This window comes from Podarcis liolepis (genome assembly GCF_965112155.1).
Source record: "Podarcis liolepis genome assembly, chromosome: 5".
Classification (NCBI taxonomy): domain Eukaryota; kingdom Metazoa; phylum Chordata; class Lepidosauria; order Squamata; family Lacertidae; genus Podarcis; species Podarcis liolepis.
The window spans coordinates 64,453,868-64,474,907 of record NC_139556.1 but is presented as its reverse complement, the minus strand read 5'-3'; the positions used below and the strand labels follow the sequence as shown (position 1 = coordinate 64,474,907).

General features: G+C 40.2%; 1 protein-coding gene across 4 annotated transcripts in view; it reads right to left on the bottom strand.

The window, feature by feature from the left end:
* STAG1 (STAG1 cohesin complex component) overlaps nt 1-21,040 on the bottom strand; it is a 102,264-nt gene that overhangs the window by 35,367 nt on the left and 45,857 nt on the right. For all 4 annotated transcript variants that reach the window (XM_083506335.1, XM_083506334.1, XM_083506337.1 and 1 more), the window contains 2 exons: nt 9,186-9,350; nt 7,413-7,509 (listed from right to left, as the gene is read on the bottom strand). In XM_083506335.1, coding sequence (XP_083362461.1) covers nt 7,413-7,509; nt 9,186-9,350 — 262 coding nt within the window. The remainder of the gene's footprint in view (nt 1-7,412; nt 7,510-9,185; nt 9,351-21,040) is intronic.

Sequence of the window (21,040 nt, the reverse complement as noted above, 5' to 3'; positions counted from 1 at the left end):
ATGCTTATTGGGGCCGAGAAGCCAGAGCATATAATATCTATATTGTACCAGCTACATTAGTTACCTGTTGGTTTTGAGGCCCAATTTAAAGTGCTAGTGCGGACTTCTAACATTCTAAATAGCTTGAGAGCAAGTCATGCTAAGGACTATCTGCATCCATATAAGCTTGCCCTTAATACTGCCTCCAGATACCCTGATTAAGGGCCTGTCATCAGGATGGTTTTAAACCAGCCTTAAAGGCCTCCTTATTTAAAGCTGCTTTTAAACTAATATTTGATTACTCTGAATCTGTTTTAAACTGCTGCAGTTCTAATGTGCTATTTGAAGCTGCTTGATTTAAAAAGTTGATGTTTTAATGTTTAAGAACATAAGAAAAGCCCTGTTAGATCAGGCCAAACCTAATGCTTTTACAGTGGCCAACCACATGGCTATGGGAAGTCCTCAAGCAAGACCTGGATGCAAAAGTACTCTCCCCATTTGTGATTCCAGCAACTGGTATTGAGAAGCAGCCTTCCTCCAATAGTGAAAACAGAACATATCCCTCATTGCTATGGTCCACTGATAATCTTATCCTCCATGAATTTGCCTAGTCCTCTTTTAAGTTCAAGTTGGTGGCCATCACTGTATCCTGTGGGGGCATATTTCAAAGGTGCATCGTGTGAAGAAGTACTGTCACTAATCTTCCAACATTCAGCTTCATTGGATGCCCCCACATTCCAGTATGAGAAAAGCTTCTTCCTATCTACTTTCTTCAAACCGTGCATAATCTTAACACCTCTATCATATCCTCCCTTAGTTGCCTTTTTTCCTAAACTAAAAAGCCTCAAATCTTGTAGCCTTTCCTCATAGGAGAACTGCTCCAAACCCTTGACAATCTTGATGGCCTTCTCTGAACACTTTCCAGCTCTACCATAGCCTTTTTTATGTGAGACAATGAGAAACGTGCACAATATTCCAAGTGTTGTCTCACCATAATTTGTATAATGGCATTATGATATTGGCAGTTTTATTTTCAATTCCTATCCTGTTTAATAATGATTTGTGAATGGAATGGAATGAAAATAATAATTAGCCCCAACGTGGAATTCACCTTTTTCACAGCTCAGCACACTGGGTTGAAATCTTCATTGAGGTATCCACTACAGTCCCACAGCCTCGTTCCTAGTCAATCACCACTAGTTTAGACTTCATTGGCATATATGTGAAATGCCCCATGTACATCCCCTCAATTTGCACACAGGGAACTGCATTTACCACTTTACTGCCCATTCACCCAGTTTGGAGTTCCTCGCAATCACCTTGAACAATTTGGTGTCATTGGGCAACCTTACTGCTCACTCCTAATTCTCTATCATTGTTAACAAGAGCAAGTCTGAATACTGATACTTGGAGGACTCATCTCTACATCTGGGTATAGGGCAGTATATGAAATATAATAATAATAATAATAATAATAATCACTCTGCTTCATGTGCCTTAACCAATTACTGATCCACAAGAGAACAGCCTCTCTTTTCCCATGACTAGTGAGCTTACTCATGAGTCATTGGTGAGGGACTTTATCAGAAGTTTTTTTGAAATGTGACTGGATCACCTCTATCAATATATATGCTTGTTGACCCTCTCAAAAAACCTTAGGGCTTATCCTTGCAGAAGTCATGCTGGTTCTGCTTCTGCAAGACTCAATCTTCTACATGCTTGATAATTCTATCTTTAACAATGTTTGCTACTAGTTTTTACTAGAATAGACATTAAGCAAATTGACCTGTAATTTTCCAAATCTCTCCTGCATTTCTTTTCTTTTTTTAAAAAAGATGTTTCATTGGCTATTTTCCAGTCCTCAATTATAGAGGCAATCTTAGAGATGTTACTTATTTTTGTTAGGTCAGCAATTTCACACTGGGGTTCTTTGAGAAGTCTTGGATGGATGCCCAGTGATTTGTCAGTTTTTAATTTGTCAGTAAGTCCTAGAACTGGCACCACTTTGGTTCCATAGACAGAGCACATGAATCTGATAATCTCCTGAGAAAATACGCACTCAGGAACATATTAATTAAAATAAACTCAGGGGGAATTGTACTTAACTCCATAAAATCTTAGGGAGCTGCCTTAGCAGCACATTAAAGGGCCAGAGAGAAAAGCAGTTTACAATGGAAGGCATATTCAATAATGTATCTATCTTGACCCTGGAAGCTGGAACCCTAGAAGCTGGTCATGGAGTATCATCCCAGGCAGTGGATGACAATCATGATGACAGAAAGTTTAGTATCAAGGTTTTTGAAGTTACATGTGTAAAAAAATATACCCAAGTGATGTTCCAGTACAAATGTCTGTCCAAATGCACTAATTTAGCTTCTACAGATAGAAAAGAGCCAACCAGATTTCTACAGCATCAAAATCTGCCATAATATAAAGAAAGGAAATGGCCAAGTAACAATCACAAGGCATTTTCTTCATGCAAGCAGTCCCAAACTTTCCCCAGTATGTGCTTATTTGGACAAACATTAAACTTCTTAACTGGAAGAACGTGGAAGTGGATGCTAGAACTGCTCAAGTCACAGTCCTAATTAGAATAAATGGGGGGGGAGAACTTTATTTGATCAGAAAGAAGTGCACACAAAAGCAAAATGAGCAACTATAAATGCTGAACTTTCTTGATAGGCTCTCACATTTTGTCTGCTTAGAGTTTAATCTTAATGATGAAGCCATGGATGAATGGAGAAATCTAGAGACATTCTGAGCTGGTAGAGATAAAGGACTCTGTGTACATCTTGGAGTGAATTTAGGGGGGAAACCTACCAAACCTCTGGCGCTTTTCTTGGAAAAAGAAAAAGAATGCAAGAAGTGTAAATGAAAGGGACATTTAAAAAAAGATCTGGATGGAAAACCACAGCAAATACAGCAGGAAATGGGAATGGAAGATATGGCACTGGGTGCCAATGAATATAAAGTAAGAAAAGAATTATGAAATAAAGATGGAAGGACTTATTATTGTTTAATATGGAGGAATGGTTGTTGAGTATTGAAGACAAAGCTGATATGTTCGATTAGAGAAAAGTTAGATTTATTAATAACAATAATTAGAGAACCCCTTTTGGACTTTTTGTGTAAAACAGAAAATGAATTAATCTTTAAGACATCTGGGTTGAAAGATTTGAAAATATTGCCTAACAGAAAATAGATCAGTTGGATGTCACTCTAGAGTTAATATTTTGAATCATTTCTTTTATGTAATTGAGAGATGGAAAATTGGAAGTCCTTTTTATTTCCCCCTTTTTTTCTTTCAGTCTTCCTTTGGTGTTTTCTTTTTCTCTTTGTCTCTGTTTTGGTTTCTGTTTTTATTAGTTTGTTTTATCTTACTGAATTATGAAAAATCTTTAATAAAAAACTTACTAAAAAAATTATCGCCATCATTTTGTGAGTCTTTTTTAATTTGTTTTGCTTTTCTGGTTTGCCTAGTCCTCCATTTACATATTCTCCTTTGACTTGGTGATCACTATTTATAGCCTGGCAATCTGCCCAGCATTCTATATTTACCAGAGAAAGACACTAGGATTTGAATCTCAACTGATATTTGTAAACATTCGGAAGTTCTGGTTACCTTGAAAGAACAGGAATTGTGGAGGATAAATGTGAGGAGAAAACAACTGCAGTTGCATTGCAAGAGTAAAAATACAACTCTAGTTTTGTGGGCTTAACAGTCATGTTTCTAAAACTAGATTTAAACATTTCAGTCCTATGTCAGCCAAACATGTATATCCAGCTAGTTTCTTGCTTACCGTATTTTTCGTCCTATAGGGCGCACCGGCCCATAGGACGCACCTCGATTTTTTTTTGGGGGGGGGGGAGATGAATAAAAAAAAATTATCCCCCCCGTGCCCTGGCTGCCACCCCAAGCCTTGCGCTCACCTGCCCGAAGCACGGGGCACCCTCCGGAGGGCTCCCCGTGTTTCGGGCGACAGGCTGCCGCCCCAAGCCTTGCACACCCGGCGGGACCTCCTGCCGGGCGCCCGAGGCTTGCAGACACTCGCCCAAAGCACGGGGAGCCCTCCGGAGGGCTCCCTGTGTTTCGGGCGACAGGCTGCCGCCCCAAGCCTCGCGCACCCGGCGGGACCTCCTGCCGGGCACCCGAGGCTTGCAGACACTCGCCCGAAGCACGGGGAGCCGTCCGGAGGGCTCCCCTTGCTTCGGGCGACAAGCTGCCGCCCCAAGCCTCACGCACCCGGTGGGACCTCCTGCCGGGCACCCGAGGCTTGCAGACACTCGCCCGAAGCACGGGGAGCCGTCCGGAGGGCTCCCCGTGTTTCGGGCGACAGGCTGCCGCCCCAAGCCTCGCGCACCCGGCGGGACCTCCTGCCGGGCACCCGAGGCTTGCAGACACTCGCCCGAAGCACGGGGAGCCGTCCGGAGGGCTCCCCTTGCTTCGGGCGACAAGCTGCCGCCCCAAGCCTCACGCACCCGGCGGGACCTCCTGCCAGGCGCGCGAGGCTTGCAGACACTCGCGGGGGCTGCAGGCTGCTGCCCACAAGCCTTGTGAGCCCGTGGGAACTCCCACCAGGCTTGCAAGGCTTGCGGATAGCTTCCTGAAGCCTGGAGAGCGAGAGGGGTCGGTGCGCACCGATGCCTCTCGCTCTCCAGGCTTCAGCGAAAGCCTGCATTCGCCCCATAGGACGCACACACATTTCCCCTTCATTTTTGGAGGGGGAAAAGTGCGTCCTATGGGGCGAAAAATACGGTATATAGTATTGGCAATCCCAGAGTCCCCTCTGAACAAACAAATTGCATTTTACGCTCCCTGGGTTTGAGCCCATCTGGGACGGCAGATTTTGCAGAGGTTTGCAGTAGGGGGCTAGAAGAAGCAGATATCCCTACCCCTTCCTCATGGAAGTTACCTGTGACTGATTTGGGGGAGAGAGGAATTCCCTTTCCCCCCTACACCACAACTCACTCCATTCAACAGGAGTTGGAGACTGAATGGGGTGCTAGGGAAGGAGAAACAGCAAAGTCAGTTTCTGCCAATTCCCTTCTGCAGGCTTTTCTCTATGTCCAACATGTGCTAGTCTCAAAAACCAATCAGTAATGTATGAACATCACATAGAAAACCACACAGACCAACCACCACAGTGCTTACCCTTAAGCTAAGTGAGTATACTATAATGTGTATAAAATCATGTGACAGCCATCATGTTTTCATATTCTGTTATTAGCTTTATCTGGTTTTAGGTATTTGCTCATGTCTTATTCCACTGGGATTTCTTAATAAAATGTTTTAAAAGTTACCATATTCCTTACAAAAATGATTTTGTCTGGGTAAAATGCAGTCTTGCAATGACCTTTCACTAAACATGAGCTTGGTTATATTAAATTAGCTGTGAATTAAGTGTCTGGCTTCTAAGAAGTCAAATTTCATGTAATTTTTCTCTTTCCAAGTCTGTATTAGTGCTACATAACTTGGAGAACCATAAAAATGATTAACTGTCCTAGGTAAAACTGTATTCTTTTGTTTTTAAATAATACAGGACAATCATTAATGTTCAAATATTAGTAGCAAGACCAGCTATCAATAATAGAAAAGCAATAATAGGATCAATAATCAAACAATTATTCATTGATTGCCGGTTTGACTTATTTCCAGCAAAGCAAAAGAATTAATTCCAAGTCTTGCAGATACAGGGGTGTCCCTTTACCAGACACTGGAATCAGAAACTATCAGAGAATACTAGCCAAAAGATAATGGCCTAAATTTAAGATTAGTTTATAGAAGGATACATAGATTTAATTATGATTCCCCCCCTTTCATACTGGATCTTATTCAGTATGCTTTCAGTCATATAATTCAACAAAATAGAACAATCCTGGGGTAACTGTATTTTCCTTTACTTCTAAAAAGGGGCCAGGCAGTTTAAAACACAAAACGAAAACAACAAAAAGACTTAATAAAGCAGGCAGATTGTTACAGCCCTAGCTTCAACCAGATAATTTTAGCTCAGCTATTATGGCTGAGAATTCTGAAGCTTCTAAATTAAATTGATTTAAATCTACATTGTTCAAAATATAGTATGCCATAAAACCTGGTTTTATTGGCATGTGAAGCAGCATGACAAACTCAGCTAATGTGCTGAGGAGGGGAGGGAAGAAGAGGACAAAACACATGAACTAATAAAACCATCACTCGTAAAATTACAAGACGTTGTAAATGGGGAAAAGAAAAATACCAGAAACCTTCCAGAAAATTGTATGTTCCAAGAGTGAATTGTTTATAATGCACGTGGATGCACATTCTCAGGATAATAATTAAACTACAAGGGACTGTGATTCGCTTTTGACTTTGAAATGCAGATTAAAAAAAACCTTTAATGTTGGGACTCTGGAAAAGCTCCTGACCCTCATTGGTTACATCAGAGTTATCTAAATATGCTGATTTGTCTGTCATACAAATGAATAGTAATTAACAAAAAAAAAAGTGATTTTGCCACAAAACTCTTGCAATGTTGAAGTGCTTCTGTTTAGCTTCCCAGCCATTCCATCCTCATTATCCTAGTTTTCCTTCCCCGCCCCCAACAGTCACTCAGCAGTCTGCCTACTGAGCAGGGTCAACCCTCAGTGGCCCATTTGGGGATATAGAGGACTGTGTTCAGTCCTAGCTACATTAAAATCTTGCATTAAAAGCTCTTTGTTCCATCCCTGGGGACATTTTAAAATAGCTTCTCAGTACAGACCAGAAATTGGCATATCTAGACAATGAAACAGGTCTATTGCGACCTTTTTATATCTTATGTGCCACTTTTTCCTTTCTTTCCAGGCACTCTATTCCCCCTTCCCACCAAAATGTCAGTTTCCTCACAGCTATTGCTCACACAAGATTCCATGTCATTGATGTTGTTGTTATTATCACCCCTGTTGTTGGGTTTTACTAAAGGGTGTCTTTTTAAAGCATTTGACAATCTCTGGGTTGCCACTAATCTGCTAATAATTCTCTTGTGCAGTGGTGGTGTAACTTTGGTTGCATAACCACAAATATGAAAATACTTCGTTCCATATTCTTTTCCATGCTCTTTAAAATACATTAGTTCTTTAACTTTGAAGAACAAGTTTCCTAACTATGGAGAAAGAACATTACAAAATATGGCAGCTAAATTCTAGTTAAATAAAGCTCTTATATATTTACCAGGTACCTAAGCGTTAATACCTAAGCTTGATTATTCTTTCAAAAATCTTACTTCTTTATTACCATTCTCTGTATAGATGTATTCATACAGGAAAACACATGAATACACAATATACAAGTTATCTATCCAGGTTTTAGGTAACACACCACATATTATATTATATTCCCCATTCAAGAAACACATTGGATGATGAGTTATACAGATTTAGAACAGTTTTATAAAACTCTTATCGCTTATCCTTACCTCGGCATCCTGAACACTGGATGAAGAAGTTGATTAAATCCAGAAGTGCTATGTCCCTATCTTGTTTATATGATTCAATCCAGTCATCCACTACAGACTGTCAATAAAATAGATATTCGTATCAGAACTTTTTATTTAAAAAACTTTTAGTTGTTTTCTTCAAAAAGTGCAAATAAATCCAGGTGGTTTATCATGACATCCCAAGTTTGTATAAACAGAACCCCTTGTTAGAGGGGAAGAGGGCTAACCCTCTCAGTTCAAAGGCCACATTTATCCCTAGTCAATTCTTGGGGGGGTATAAATTTGAGTGTACACCAGAAATCCAGTTCAGACTTCAGAGAATTGCAATATTATAAGCATGCAGAACTAATGTGAGGAATAGTTCTAATTTGTCAGCAGTAACTCAAAAAAAGAAAAAGAAAAAAGAGGAAGCAATCTTATTTCAGTAAGTGTATTTAGATGATATCCAACTTAAGTCATTGATGTGAGAATGACTGTTCTGAGAATGACTGGGTTGGATATCACCCTTAGTCTCCCTTCCATCACACAGAGAAACTGGACAACCTAGCGATCAAAACCATATCCCACAGTGTCTGCTTCAACACACATATACTAAAACTGTAGCTCATATTTAGAGCAACTATTTTTTTAGCATCTTTTCCCATTTTTCTACTTCTGTGCACACAGTATTTTGAGTCCAAGTGTCAAATTTAAAAGCTTTCCCATTATCTGGCGGATGAGCATTTTGGATAAGTTAATGAAAGTATATTATGGCCTAATAGTATCTCTTCGAATGTGGCATGCCCACCTATTAATTTTGATACGTCTGCGCAGCAGCTTCAAACATATATTCAGCTGCTCTTTTCCTTAGGAAGACTCTGTACACTAACCCTCAGTTGCTGTGTACCTTAGCAATTACTACCCCACCTCTACTGTACTCTCAAAATGTTGATAGTTTCATCCAATGATTTTTTCTAAAATCTGGTCTACACATATGTAAACCCACAATACAGTCACCTACACAGTAGTAAATAACATCCCCGAAGTTTAGCCATTTACCATTGCACATTGCTTTTTCCTCATACAATTTTAAAAAATGGCTGAGACAAAAAGTATTCCCTGAAATTTCATACTAATTCCTGTGTTTGGGGTACTTTTTTGTGCCAGCCAACAGAATGAATTGGGATTCCTTAAAAAGTCCCATGGGGGTTTTCAAACAAAAACTACATCTGAAGAAATAGACTTAGATAACATGGGCTTGTTGGGGGGGGGCATTTAACTACCTCACAGTACATTTTAATTTGGTTTGGAATACAAAAAAGTCCTTCACAACCATTTTTTTTAAATTGCTTGAAATAATTATTCAAGAACTTCAGTGAATGCCAACAATCACAGAATTTGTTATTTATTTAAGATATAAATACATACTTGGGGGGACTCAATAGAATATTAACAATAGTAAATTACAAATACTGATTTACAACCAATAATCTGGTAACAAAAATGAATCATCTCTTAAGAATACCTTTAAAACTCATTACTAAATAAGGTTCCATATTCCCATATAATCAAGATAATCCCACCCCACCCTTCCTCATAAATCCACGATAGTTGTACTTGGGTCAATATATTTCCTTACTGGGAATTTATCCAGCTGTTCCTTCAAGTACTTTGTGGTGCCAACTACTAGAAAACGTTTCTGGAAATGTACTAGGGTTCTGAATCTAGTTTTTAAAATTTAACAGAGCCTTCAACAGGCACCCATAATTTTACCTGCATAGCACTTTTGCCCAACTTCACCACCTCAAACAAAGTAACAGGTTCCCCTTCTCCATTTTGCTGGGGGTGACCATTAGCTCTTCCTCGACCTGTTCCTCTTATTCCAGTTTCAGAACGGAATTTTTCTGCTGGAGTCTTTCGAGGCTTCTTATTGGCAGACTGGGAAACAGAAGAGCAGGGAGAAAGAACCTTGATGCCTTTATATCTTTCAGATCCTTATACTTACAGTTGTATTACTGAGAGTCCAGAGTTTTGAATTATCAGCAAGAAAAACAGTGCATTTTAAATATGCATCTTCATTATTCATTTCACGTCTATATGGCTTTATATTTTAAAGAAAAAAATCTCAAGACATTAGCAAGACATGACACAACAATTGCTTACCTTAAGTTCACAGGGCTGGATCCAGAGATAAGCATGCCAAACGCAGCTGACAGAACTTGACTTTTCCTCTTGCTGCTAGCTCCTCAATCTCCGAAAAAAGCTTCTTTCAAGGGTCAGGGGGCCTTATAGAATGGTGTGAGTATGGTAGGGATCCTTGATGAGGCAGCTTCTCACAAAAAGCATTGCCTCCTAATTTTTGAGAAATCCCCATTCCTCTCCAGCCCTCCTCAGCAAAGAATAAGAGGGTTCCCCATTCTTTAGTTCTAGCTCTTGGGAGGAAGTTCTGCGGGAGAGAAGCAGGACAAGGAAAGTCTGTTTCTGCCAATCCTTTGGCATGCTTAGCTCTGGATCAAAGCCATTTAAACAGATATATGGATGGATGGATAGATGCAGGGCTTCTTTCAAGCCGGAACTCACTGGAACTGAGTTCCAGCACCTCTGTAGTGTAGTGGCTGTGCACCAGAGGCTGCAGGCAGCACAGCGAAGAAGAGAAGCTATTTTGCAGAAAGCTCAACAACTCTGGTTGGTTGCTCCCCTAAAAAACCCGGATAGATGGATATATGTGTGAATGAATGGAATGCCACACAGCAGATAGCTCTCCCAGTTCAACATTTCCACTAACCTTGAAGTACTTTGTAAAGAGGCACTACTTTAAATTTGTTTAGGTAGCTAACGCCCATGATCGCAAAGTTTTAAAATGAAAGAAAATTGGAAAAAGGCTGCAAAATTCGAGCTGAACATTTTGGTCACGTGTTATGGCCTTATTTCCAGCTACAAGACCCAAAAGGTACACTGGAAAAACAAACAGGGATATTATAATCAATACAACAAATAGTGTATTCTGGCATTGCTTCAAAGGTTCTGTGAGCAAAAAAAAAAAAAAAACCCTCTTCCATTCATGAAGGGGCTGTTTACAACTTAGAAATAAAAATCCTGAGATATCCTCCTGTTTCTCCTAAGTCCTCCTTCCTATAGTTGAGGAGCAAGTAGTTATCCATTGGCATTTGCACCAATCACTTTCAAGCATGTCCACTTTACATCCTCATGTCTGAATTGCAAAGCAAACCTTGCTTTGCAATGTGAACACATACTCCTCTGGTATAAAACCTTTTCAGTGTCTGCTAAAAACATTTTTGTTCAGACAAGCCTACTCAGGTGTTTAGGTAGCTGAGGTATTTTTAAATCTCTTTACTGTTTGGCTCTCCATCTATGGTACCTCTCTTTCCTATGCTGATTTTCTTTCTGTCCTTGCTCTCATTGAGCAATCAGTTTTCTTCTTCTAGAGTTTATGCTTCTGCTTTTTCTTCAAAGTAAAGGTAAAGGGACCCCTGACCGTTTGGTCGTCATGGACGACCCTGGGGTTGTGCGCTCATCTTGCTCTATAGGCCGAGGGAGCTGGTGTTTGTCCACAGACAGCTTCCGGGTCATGTTGCCAGCATGACTAAGCCGCTTCTGGTGAACCAGAGCAGCGCACAGAAATGCCATTTACCTTCCCACCGGAGCGGTACCTATTTATCTACTTGCACTTCGTCCTTTTGAACTGCTAGGTTGGCAGGAGCAGGGACCAAACAACAGGATCTCACCCCGTCGCAGGGATTCGAGCTGCCGACCTTCCTATTGGCAAGCCCTAGGCTCTGTGGTTTAGACCACAGTGCTGTTAGTTTCTGTGTGTTGCCACTGTGCAGTGCTTTGAGTCACAAGACTCTGTTTTGCATTCCACACATTCCAGACTGTTGGAAGTCTCATGGAAGACAGGAGATGGATGTGATGTTACTGTTTCCTGTTCCTTTGTTTCAGTTGCTCTCTGCCTTTCACAGAGAGAGGATGTGTTTTCTGTCTGCATAGTTAGGAATAAAACTCTTAGCAATGTAGCCTGTGTTTCTCATCCTTCCCTGCGTGCTGGACACTCTGCTGAATGGGGAAGCGTGCTTGGAGCCTGATCAAAGGCTCAGGCTGCTAATTATCGTCGGAGGATGAGCTTTATCAGCTCGGTCGTAGCAGAGATTCCAACAAGCACCACCCGCTTTCTTCAAAGTTTATGTTTTTAATTCCCTGCTTCAGACACTTCCATCTCCTATTTCCCCTTCACTCTCCCCCAATTTCAATTATTATTTTGGCATTCTAACCAAATCTTCTCAAGTTACCTCAGGTTCTTATCCCTGTATTTTACTCTGTTTCATGTAATATTTTGCCAAAGCATGTGTTAGATCTAGTCTGTCTGATTTTGATTTTCATCTGTGTGGCACTTCTGTAGGCAGAGTAATAGCCATAAGCATGGTTTGGCAATTTGGATGTCACATGAGATCAAAGCTGACAAACTATATTTTGCAAATCGACTTCGGAGGGAGGGAGGGAGCTTGCAAGCTGACATCAAGGTTTTTGACAGCCAAATCACAGCCTGGCCATTCTGTATGAACTTGAGCAATAGACTACTAACAGAATTACTATTTATTTCACCTAATTCTAATGTCTCACTTTCTAAGGATATTGGCAATGTTCCTCTTCACCTTCTAGTTTTCCTCTTATTTTAGGTTCAACATTGTCTTTTCCTGGTCAGATTCATTCTAGTGCTAAATCTTGTGGTTTCCTTATAATATTTCTAAGATTTATTCAATTTTTTTCCTAAGAATACTGCCAAACTCCAGGTCAGGCTTAATTTCACACATTGATTTTTGTATCTTGGGCAAGTTTTTCAGTTTCTCACCTTCAGCCTTTGATTTGTTAATTCTGGAGCATTGCCAACCTTTCCCAGGTCTTGCAATGATAATCTCTCTCCTCTTTCCTGTACTTCACATTGGCTGCCTATTCAATCTTGCACTTAACACAGATTGAATCTTTACTTCTTAACCATTACATGCTCCAACTCCTGTCTATTCCTGCTCTTCCCTCCCACAGCTTGTTCTTGGGCTTTCTGCTGTTGACAGCATTTTTAATACATGTAAATCAGCACTTTGTTGCTGTCTGACAAATGCGATAATTTTCTGTTTATGTTGATGATACTTTAATTTTCTTTTCCCCTTCCCATCCCCCATCTTGTCATCTTATTTTGTTGTGATATGAAATATTGGTAGGACTTGCCTGCTTTGATTTGCAATCTGCATGATGCCTAGCACAGCAATAGCAATGAAATTTAAAAGACTGATGATTGAAACATTAAATTGGAGTCATCAGTACAGTGCCCATAGATGCCACGGTGCCTGTAAATGCCTTCATTGGCAGAGACCCCAGACACTGAACTTTTGGGGTTCAACTGTTTTTTAAAGGTGTCCTGCCCTCCTAAAAACAAGGCTATGAAGCAAAGCATGCAGGTACTCTAAGCAATTTCTTTGAAATGAGTCAATCTGGCTGCTTCTACTTGTCAGTAAGTCAAACCTGTCATTGATAAGTGAGCTGCTTGGACACCAGGCAATAGGAATTCCTGGGGTTCAAAGAACTGCCATTTCTTCCTGCTACTTTCTTTTCCTGCTACTGGCATATTTTAGTTCTTGAAAACTCTATAGTAGTACAGTGGTACCTCGGGTTACATACGCTTCAGGTTACAGACTCTGCTAACCCAGAAATAGTACCTCGGGTTAAGAACTTTGCTTCAGGATGGGAACAGAAATCGTGCTCTGGCGGCGTGGCGACAGTAGGAAGCCCCATTAGCTAAAGTGGTGTTTCAGGTTAAGAACAGTTTCAGTTTAAGAACAGACCTCCAGAACAAATTAAGTACTTAACCCGAGGTACCACTGTACTTTTGCCCGAAGCAGCCAGGGTGCATCTTTTTTGTGGTGGACTTGTTTGCAGTAGCTAAAGACTTTGCAGTTATTAATAATTCATTGTATAATTAACCTATAGTACCATAGGATACATGTCTACTCAGACATCTATTTGTGTTTGATGGGGCTTACTCCCAGGTACGTGGGTACAGGATGGTAACCTAGACTTTGGCTGAGGCTTGTCATTGGGGGGAAATATGGTTTGTGTGCCTTTAGTAGCTGTAAAACAGGCAGAAATTCAACAGCTTGTCTTCCCAGTATGGAAATACTATCACGGGAAAAGCTCTACTAGGACAGTCTTCCCTCTAACTTTATGCCATGCCTCCCATAGCAGTCATTTTATGACTAGCATTCACAGCACTCTCTAAAAAGACCGATGGCACATGCATTAAGTGATGCCTTGCATGTGTGAATGGACCCACAGATAACATGAGGCAGAACTTTTACACCTCCTCAAAAACAATTATCTTCAATGAAACTGGGTTGTATAATCTACTGTCCATTCAGAGTTGGCAGTTATCATAAATCAAGAGATGCACATGCATGTGTACTTCAGCCCTGAGCCAGTCAAGCACAATCTGTGAAATCCCAAATTTATCAAAGACAAATTCTACTTTTTGTCCCATTATTTCTATCATAATTGGCTAACAGCTGACTTTAAAGAGCAAGGCAAGTGGTGCTAAAATATAGGCAAGGTCTGCACAACTTGTAACTCTACTGTGTAGGTTGCCTATCAATAAACTAGGGGTAAGGAACTGAATCCAGCTGCCAGGCTCGACCCTTACCCACTCCCATCTCCCACAGGCCAACTTCTGGAGATGGGCAGGATCACACACCTGTCGATCACCTGATGTTGGTCAGGTGACTAACACCTGTCAAAGCTCAAAGAAGGTCAGCATAACTGATTAGCTAATTGTTGTTTAGAACAACTTTCTTTGAAGACATGCCAAGCAGTTTATTAGCCTTGGCAGCATGCCTTCAAAGAGGCTCCCATTAACTCAGCTCATTGTCAGTTAGGACAGGCCCTTAGAAGTCTCTGCAGAGTGAGAAATGCTCCTAGAAGTGGAATTATTTCTCCTTCTAGAGAGACAGCAGTTTATATTCTAAGTGCTGGGGAAGGGCGTTGAATACGAACTGTTTCCTTTGAAGAGGAAAAAATACTCCTTTTAAAAAACAGAACATTCATGTATTTTAAAAACTTGTATAACACTGTATGAAAGTTCTAAGTGGTATCCAAAGGAATATTGCAAAAGCCCACTGAGCAGCACTTCCAAATCATTGTCAATTAACTAATAGTCAGGTGCCTGGAACATGATGCACTTGGGACTTTTCAAGCACCATTGATCAGCTGATCAGATGCCTGCCAAGCCACTTTTATGCTTTTAACGGTAGGTAGGTGTGATTTGGCTGGGAGGCCTGGTTGGCCTAATCATGTAAGCAGGCAGTGGGTTTCACACCCTTGCAATACACCTTATATTTATACTGCCTTTCACAGACTGACTCAATTTATTATTTACTTATTAAATTTGTATACATCCACAGGTTCATCCACAGGTTTCAGGGTGGTTTACAACATAAAAACACAAGATAAAAACACAAAATACATAATAAAAGCAATTCAGATTAGCAGGTCTGATACTGACTCTACATTGGGGTGGCTAACCTTTTTAGGGTCAACTCTCTGGGGGCTGCATGTCAAAGCTGCTGTGTGGCTGAGGTGTAGAGGTGGGCCTAAGGTATAAAAGTGGATGTGGTCAATTTTCACAAATTTCTTTTAAAAATTCTTTTAAAAAAGCCCCAGTAAGGGGCACACAGCACAAGCAGTTAGTGACTGTGTCTCATGTACCAGCCCCCACTCCAACCTAGGGAACTGTGGCTGTCCTATCAGCCAGCTCTTGGGTCTGCAGCTGCTGATTTTGAATGCCAGGTTGGCTATGAATAAGATCTTCCTCATCCATGACCTGATTGTGGACAAATTGGGGGTTTCAGGTGGAATATACAGTAGCACCTCAGCTTACGCTATCCTCAGGTAATATGGACTTTGGATTGTGAAAGCAGCAAACCCATAAGTGTTTCACCATGCACACATGCGCAGAAGTGCTCTACTGCACCGTGCACATGCACAGAAGTGGTCCCTCCGGTTGCGGAAACCTTGGGATCTGACCGGAGCTCCGGAATGGATCCCGTCCGCAACCGGAGGTACCACTGTATATTGCTCTAAACACAAGCTTTCTTCTCCACCATTTTATTGCAATATTCATATATACCATATACCCATTCCGGAGGTACCACTGTATATTGCTCTAAACACAAGCTTTTTTTCTCCACCATTTTATTGCAATATTCATATATACCATATACCCACTCATCACTCATTTCTTAAAGCAATAAAGCAATATTGTGTGCAAACATGCCAGCATACATAAACAATCTATTAGCAGATATTGTTTTTCATCTCCAAACATTTATATGCTCCTGCCATTCCTTATATACCCTGGGTATAGCATAGATTCCAAGATCCAAATGTATTCTTTGTTATAAATGGTATAGTTATTTTTGTCACGTTTCTTTTTAGTTTGAACATTACTTTTTCTTGTTTCAGTTTGAAATATTTTTATTCTCCCTCCCTTTTGTATTTTTACCCAATCCAATTCCATGCTGACTGAAACCCAGAAAAGGATATTCCCTTGGATATTATTTATCTGATGAAAGCCTCTCACAGAGTGGTGGCAGTAGAGTGTTTGGTCTAAGTATCTGATAGCACTTACAATTGCAAGTATATATATCAAGTATGCAAAGACTACATTTCAGCATAACAAAAGACAGCAGGATAGTTACATATATTCAATACATAAATTCCTTCCTTATGTTCTATTAAAAGAGTGTTTGTTTAAACTGCAGTTTAAAGCACATGCATATAGTAAGGACAGGAAGGGTTATCAAAGTTACTGAGCATTTTTCATTAGGATACATTGTTTTCAGTTACTCCAGCTCATGAGTAACAAATATCCAACTCAGACCGCTTTAACATTGTGAGTTCTGTCTTCCATCAATATCCCTGCCTCCATTTCTTTGGGCCCCCGACTCATTCTGCTTGCTATTCTTCACTTTAAGCCTTGTTATTTCCAATCCATTCACAACACTTGCAAAAATCTCAAACTTTGTTCTGCCTTGTCATTCCAAGACCAACAATTCAGAACAAATTAAGCCAGCTGACTAAAAACTGTAAATTTAATAATACATAACTAGCCTTCCAATAAACAATATTCACTCCAATTAAAATACATGATTTTTAATCCCATGTAAAAGTAAAACAGATGGGCTCCTTGCTTGTATGCTGCAATTAACACTGCTGAATCAACTGACTATGCAAAATAAAAACAAACCAGAACGTGAACAGGCTGCAGAGTTCAAAGACAAGTAGTCTTACTCATCGCCATCTTCACCCCAATATTTATTCAGGAAATTTCTTGTTGTTATCAGTATGCACAAGATTTGTAATACAAAAGATTTGTTCCCAGTTAACTTGCAAAAGATTCATGTGAAATAGGTAAATGTATTACTTCTTTGCTTCCTCCCTCTGAAAGTCTCAAAGAAGCATTTTGCGTTGCATATTTTCCTATTTGAAAGCTCACAGTGTGAAGAAGCTGTTTCTCTGTTGGTTGTTGAATTGCTAGTTTCCACTCAGTGTACATGAGTAATGCACATCAGCTACTGAAGCCCTTCATGTGTCATTCTGGCTCTATAGGCAACATAGCAAAATGTTGCCATCTCCTACAATGGTGTCACAAATCAGATCCTAGAGCTCCAGGTGTTGCCAGTTCCTTTACGTTTAGCAACTCACCATTTTGGATTATAAACCAGGATTCTAAGTTCATACATAACACTAAGCCAAGCCTCTTTGAAAGAGAGACTAAACCTGGCAGAATTCTTCCTCTGAGCTATGCAGAAGGATGAAAGGGGGAAAGATCTTAGAAGCTCATGGCAGCTCCCCACCACACTGCTGAACTATGGCTTAGCTCAGAGGTTTTCAACCTTTTTGAGTCCATGGATCCCATAACCAACTACATTCTTTCTGTGGCACCCATGGGGCTTAGGAGCCCAGCTATGTCACCCCTTGCCTGCAGAGCTCGCAGCCTCTCACTCTTTTTTGGACATCCTCCCTTGTGGAGGGGTCCCTCAGCCTCCTCTCCTCTCCCCTCTCCTTGGGAGTCCTCTGGGCAGCTGCTGCCGCTGCCGTCCCTGGTTTCTGAGCTGTGACCCCCTGCCCCAAAGGGAGATGCCTCCCAGAGGCACCATTCACATGCAGAGTTTATAGCCAGGGCTGCTGCAGTAAACAGCTGTGCAAGCCTTTGGGAGGCAAAGACGCAAGAGGGCATCAGAGGAGGGAGGGAAGGAAGGAAAGAAAGAAACAGGGACAGAGGTCAGTGTCACCATGGCACACTGGTTGAAAACCACTGGCTTAGCCTAATAAATATTAATAATTTAATAAGTTTATTAAGTTCATTTTAATAAGTTTACTGAGAAATAGTGGTCACAAAATGCATTTTCCCTCAACAACAAAATTAAGATAGTGTCTATTTTCAAAGAAATTCACATATGTCTCCCTCTCCTTACCAATTTAATTCAAGTCTGGGCTTTACCACAGATCCTGCTTTCACTACCAGAGCTCAATATAAGGAATAAATGGTGTCTGGGCATACAGAAAAATTTAGATATTTTATAAGTTTTTATCATCAGTAAAAGTTCTTTTTTAATATTCTTTTTTAGTGCTTTCCACACTTTTGCGGCATTTTGGTTAGCCCTAATAAAGGTATCACCCAGCGGATTTTGGATTCCCCCTCCCTTATAAACCAAGAGAGCTACCTTTGTAGCTGATTTTTAAGTTCAAATAAGCTCTTCCAATCACCTACTATCTCATTTCTAACTGGAGGCACCAGGGATTGAATTTGCAACTTTTGAATGAAAAGGATATGCTCTATCACTAAGCTGATGTTTCCTCCCAAAAGGCTTAAAGGCTGACCACTGGCCAGATATTCAAGATTTCAGTTACGCAAATGATAATTCCAAGTCTTGATACAGTATCACTTGCCTTGTTACATGCTTTCACATGAGAATTAAATTCTCCCATTTTACTCATTTTAGTCTCTGGATCATTCATACACATTTTTGTTTGGGAGGGTGAGGTGAGGCTCTCCAAATTAGAAGGTGAAATTGGGAGGGGACGATCTGGCAAAAGCCTTTATGGGATGTTTGCCAGGAACACATATCTGAAAATGTGGGACTTCTGTATCATTTTATTGATTTCTTTTGAATATTTATAGGCTGTCTTTCCAAGCAAAGCTCTCTCAAGGCAGATTACATAATAAAAACTTGGAAATGCAACAGTAAAAGTATTAATACAAAAGAATTTCTACATGTACACAAACTTAGTCAGCAGTAACACCCACCCACCCACCCCAGAACATAAAAAGCAATTTACCAAAGTAATCTATTTCACAAAGCAATGTAGCAAAATATATACATTATGTATAAGCTTCCTGAAACAAATAAGCCCTCAGAGTCTTTCTAAAGGTCTGTATGGCATCTCTCCCTTCCTTGTTTAACCATTACTGGCAGTAGAGACAGAGAATTTCCAGTGGTAACCAGATTTTCTGTTTCTATTTTTGTCACACTTTGCCAAATACAACACCTGTATTCACTAAAAGAACATACATGTTGCATAATACATGTGTTGCAAAAGGGGGGAAGTTGCATTATTTTATATTACATCAGTGTTTCCTGAAAGCTAACAGTGCATGCATGAGTGCTAGCAACTGAAATGACTTTATTTCTCATCTCCAACTTTTATTACTAAACACTGAGTGTATTTTAATTGGAAACACACACGTCGTGTCTCTTAAGTCAAGTAAGATTTAAGCACTGAGCTGATTTCTTAAATGACATTTATTATTGGCACTAATTGCACCAGAACTCTCCCTGCGCCGTGTGTAAACAATAAAATGATAACATCAAGACATTCTAATGCAAATGGATTGAACCAATAATTATAACCAACTGCCCACCAAAGCCTGCTCTTTAGGAAAGTCTTTAAAACATGCACAGTAAGCTTCTTCAGAGCGTTGGGTGTCATATTTTACCAGTGATAACTAAACAAGAGGGTCGTCTTCCAGAGTCCTGGATTTTTTCTTACACAAACTTATACTTCCAAGCCAGTTTAATACCATCATTATAGAAAAACAGTTGTCTCAAGTTGAACTGTATACTGATATTTCTTTGCAAGAGATACTTTGAGACTGTTAGGATCTTGCACTAATTGCATCTGTTCAGACGTATGGCAGACTCTAGGTCATGTAAAACTTAGTTGACTCCTGATCAGCTACTAATTTCAATACAAATGAAAGGAGTATCTGTTTTCCCTTCTGCTAACAAGCAAACTTTGTTCTTTCCCTTGACAAGGAGTAGACATTTTGAATAACACTTTTATATTTCAGACTACATTATTACAACTAACTGGGGAGAAACAACAAAACTAGACTTCAGCACATGCTGAAGGTCTCCCACTGAGACCTTTGGGACTTAGAAGCACTCAACTTTTGCTGTATTAACTGCTATTCCAGCAAGTACTGAGTACATTTGCTTAACTCTTATCAAGGCACATGCTGACAAGCCTTACTATGGAAATTTTAGTGTCAATTTAAACCACCCCAAATTAAAACAATTTAAAGACCAAATAATGAAATCACAGCATATATGTTTGAAGGGGGTACATGCCTTTTAAAAAAAGTCATTATGTACACTGGGCGCACATGTATCAGGATGCTGAGAGCAACTGTAACTTGTCTGTGTGTGCCTATAGTGCATATAGAATTCAAAGAAAGGTAGCTGCTTGCAATATTAAAAACTTAGCACATTACACACTGTAATATTCAATGCCAAAAAATGTAACTTAACCTCTAAAGATTCTAGTGCAAGAAACGAGTCCCAATCCCAAACTGCATTTCAAAATAAGTCAGCTATTCCATGACACAAACAGTCTTTAAAGGTGTTGCATTCTCCACTGACAATCAATTAAAGCTTCTCTGCTCCACCAATAAATGCTATTTTCCACACTACAAAGGTAGGCACACTACCATACACACTAATTTGTTAATCTGAAATGAGTATTTAATCTTGAAATGTACATAGGAGACACAGATGGTGGAATTCAACATCACACTACTACAAATCTGGCTTTTAGGAGCATGCAAAGCTTGCAATAAGCCACCATGTGCCAGAAAAAAGCTCAGGAAGAAATGGTGTTGAAGAAGAGAGAGGGTGATGAAACATGAGGAAATTTATAAGAATCTAAAAGAGTGGCAAAGACTGAAAGTAGCAAGAGCAGGCTAGGATTCATGACAGTAAAGGTTTATCTGCATAGCTGATTTAATGGTGCTCTAGAGACCCTTTAACTAAGAACCATTTTCTAGCATTCCTGCACAACTGAGAAACCAAATCTTCCATAACAGGTTTATTATAATAATTAAGCAACATGAATTATCCTATAGGTGACATCCAGTGATACCCAACTAACTGTGCAACGGATTTCCACTTGTGAAATGCAATTTCTTCTGCCTCTCCTTTCCACGTAGCCTCCTGCATTCCCTCTCTGCCTGCAGCCCCCTGCTCCAGAGCAGATTTTGGAGGCATGCAAGAGACTGCAGAATG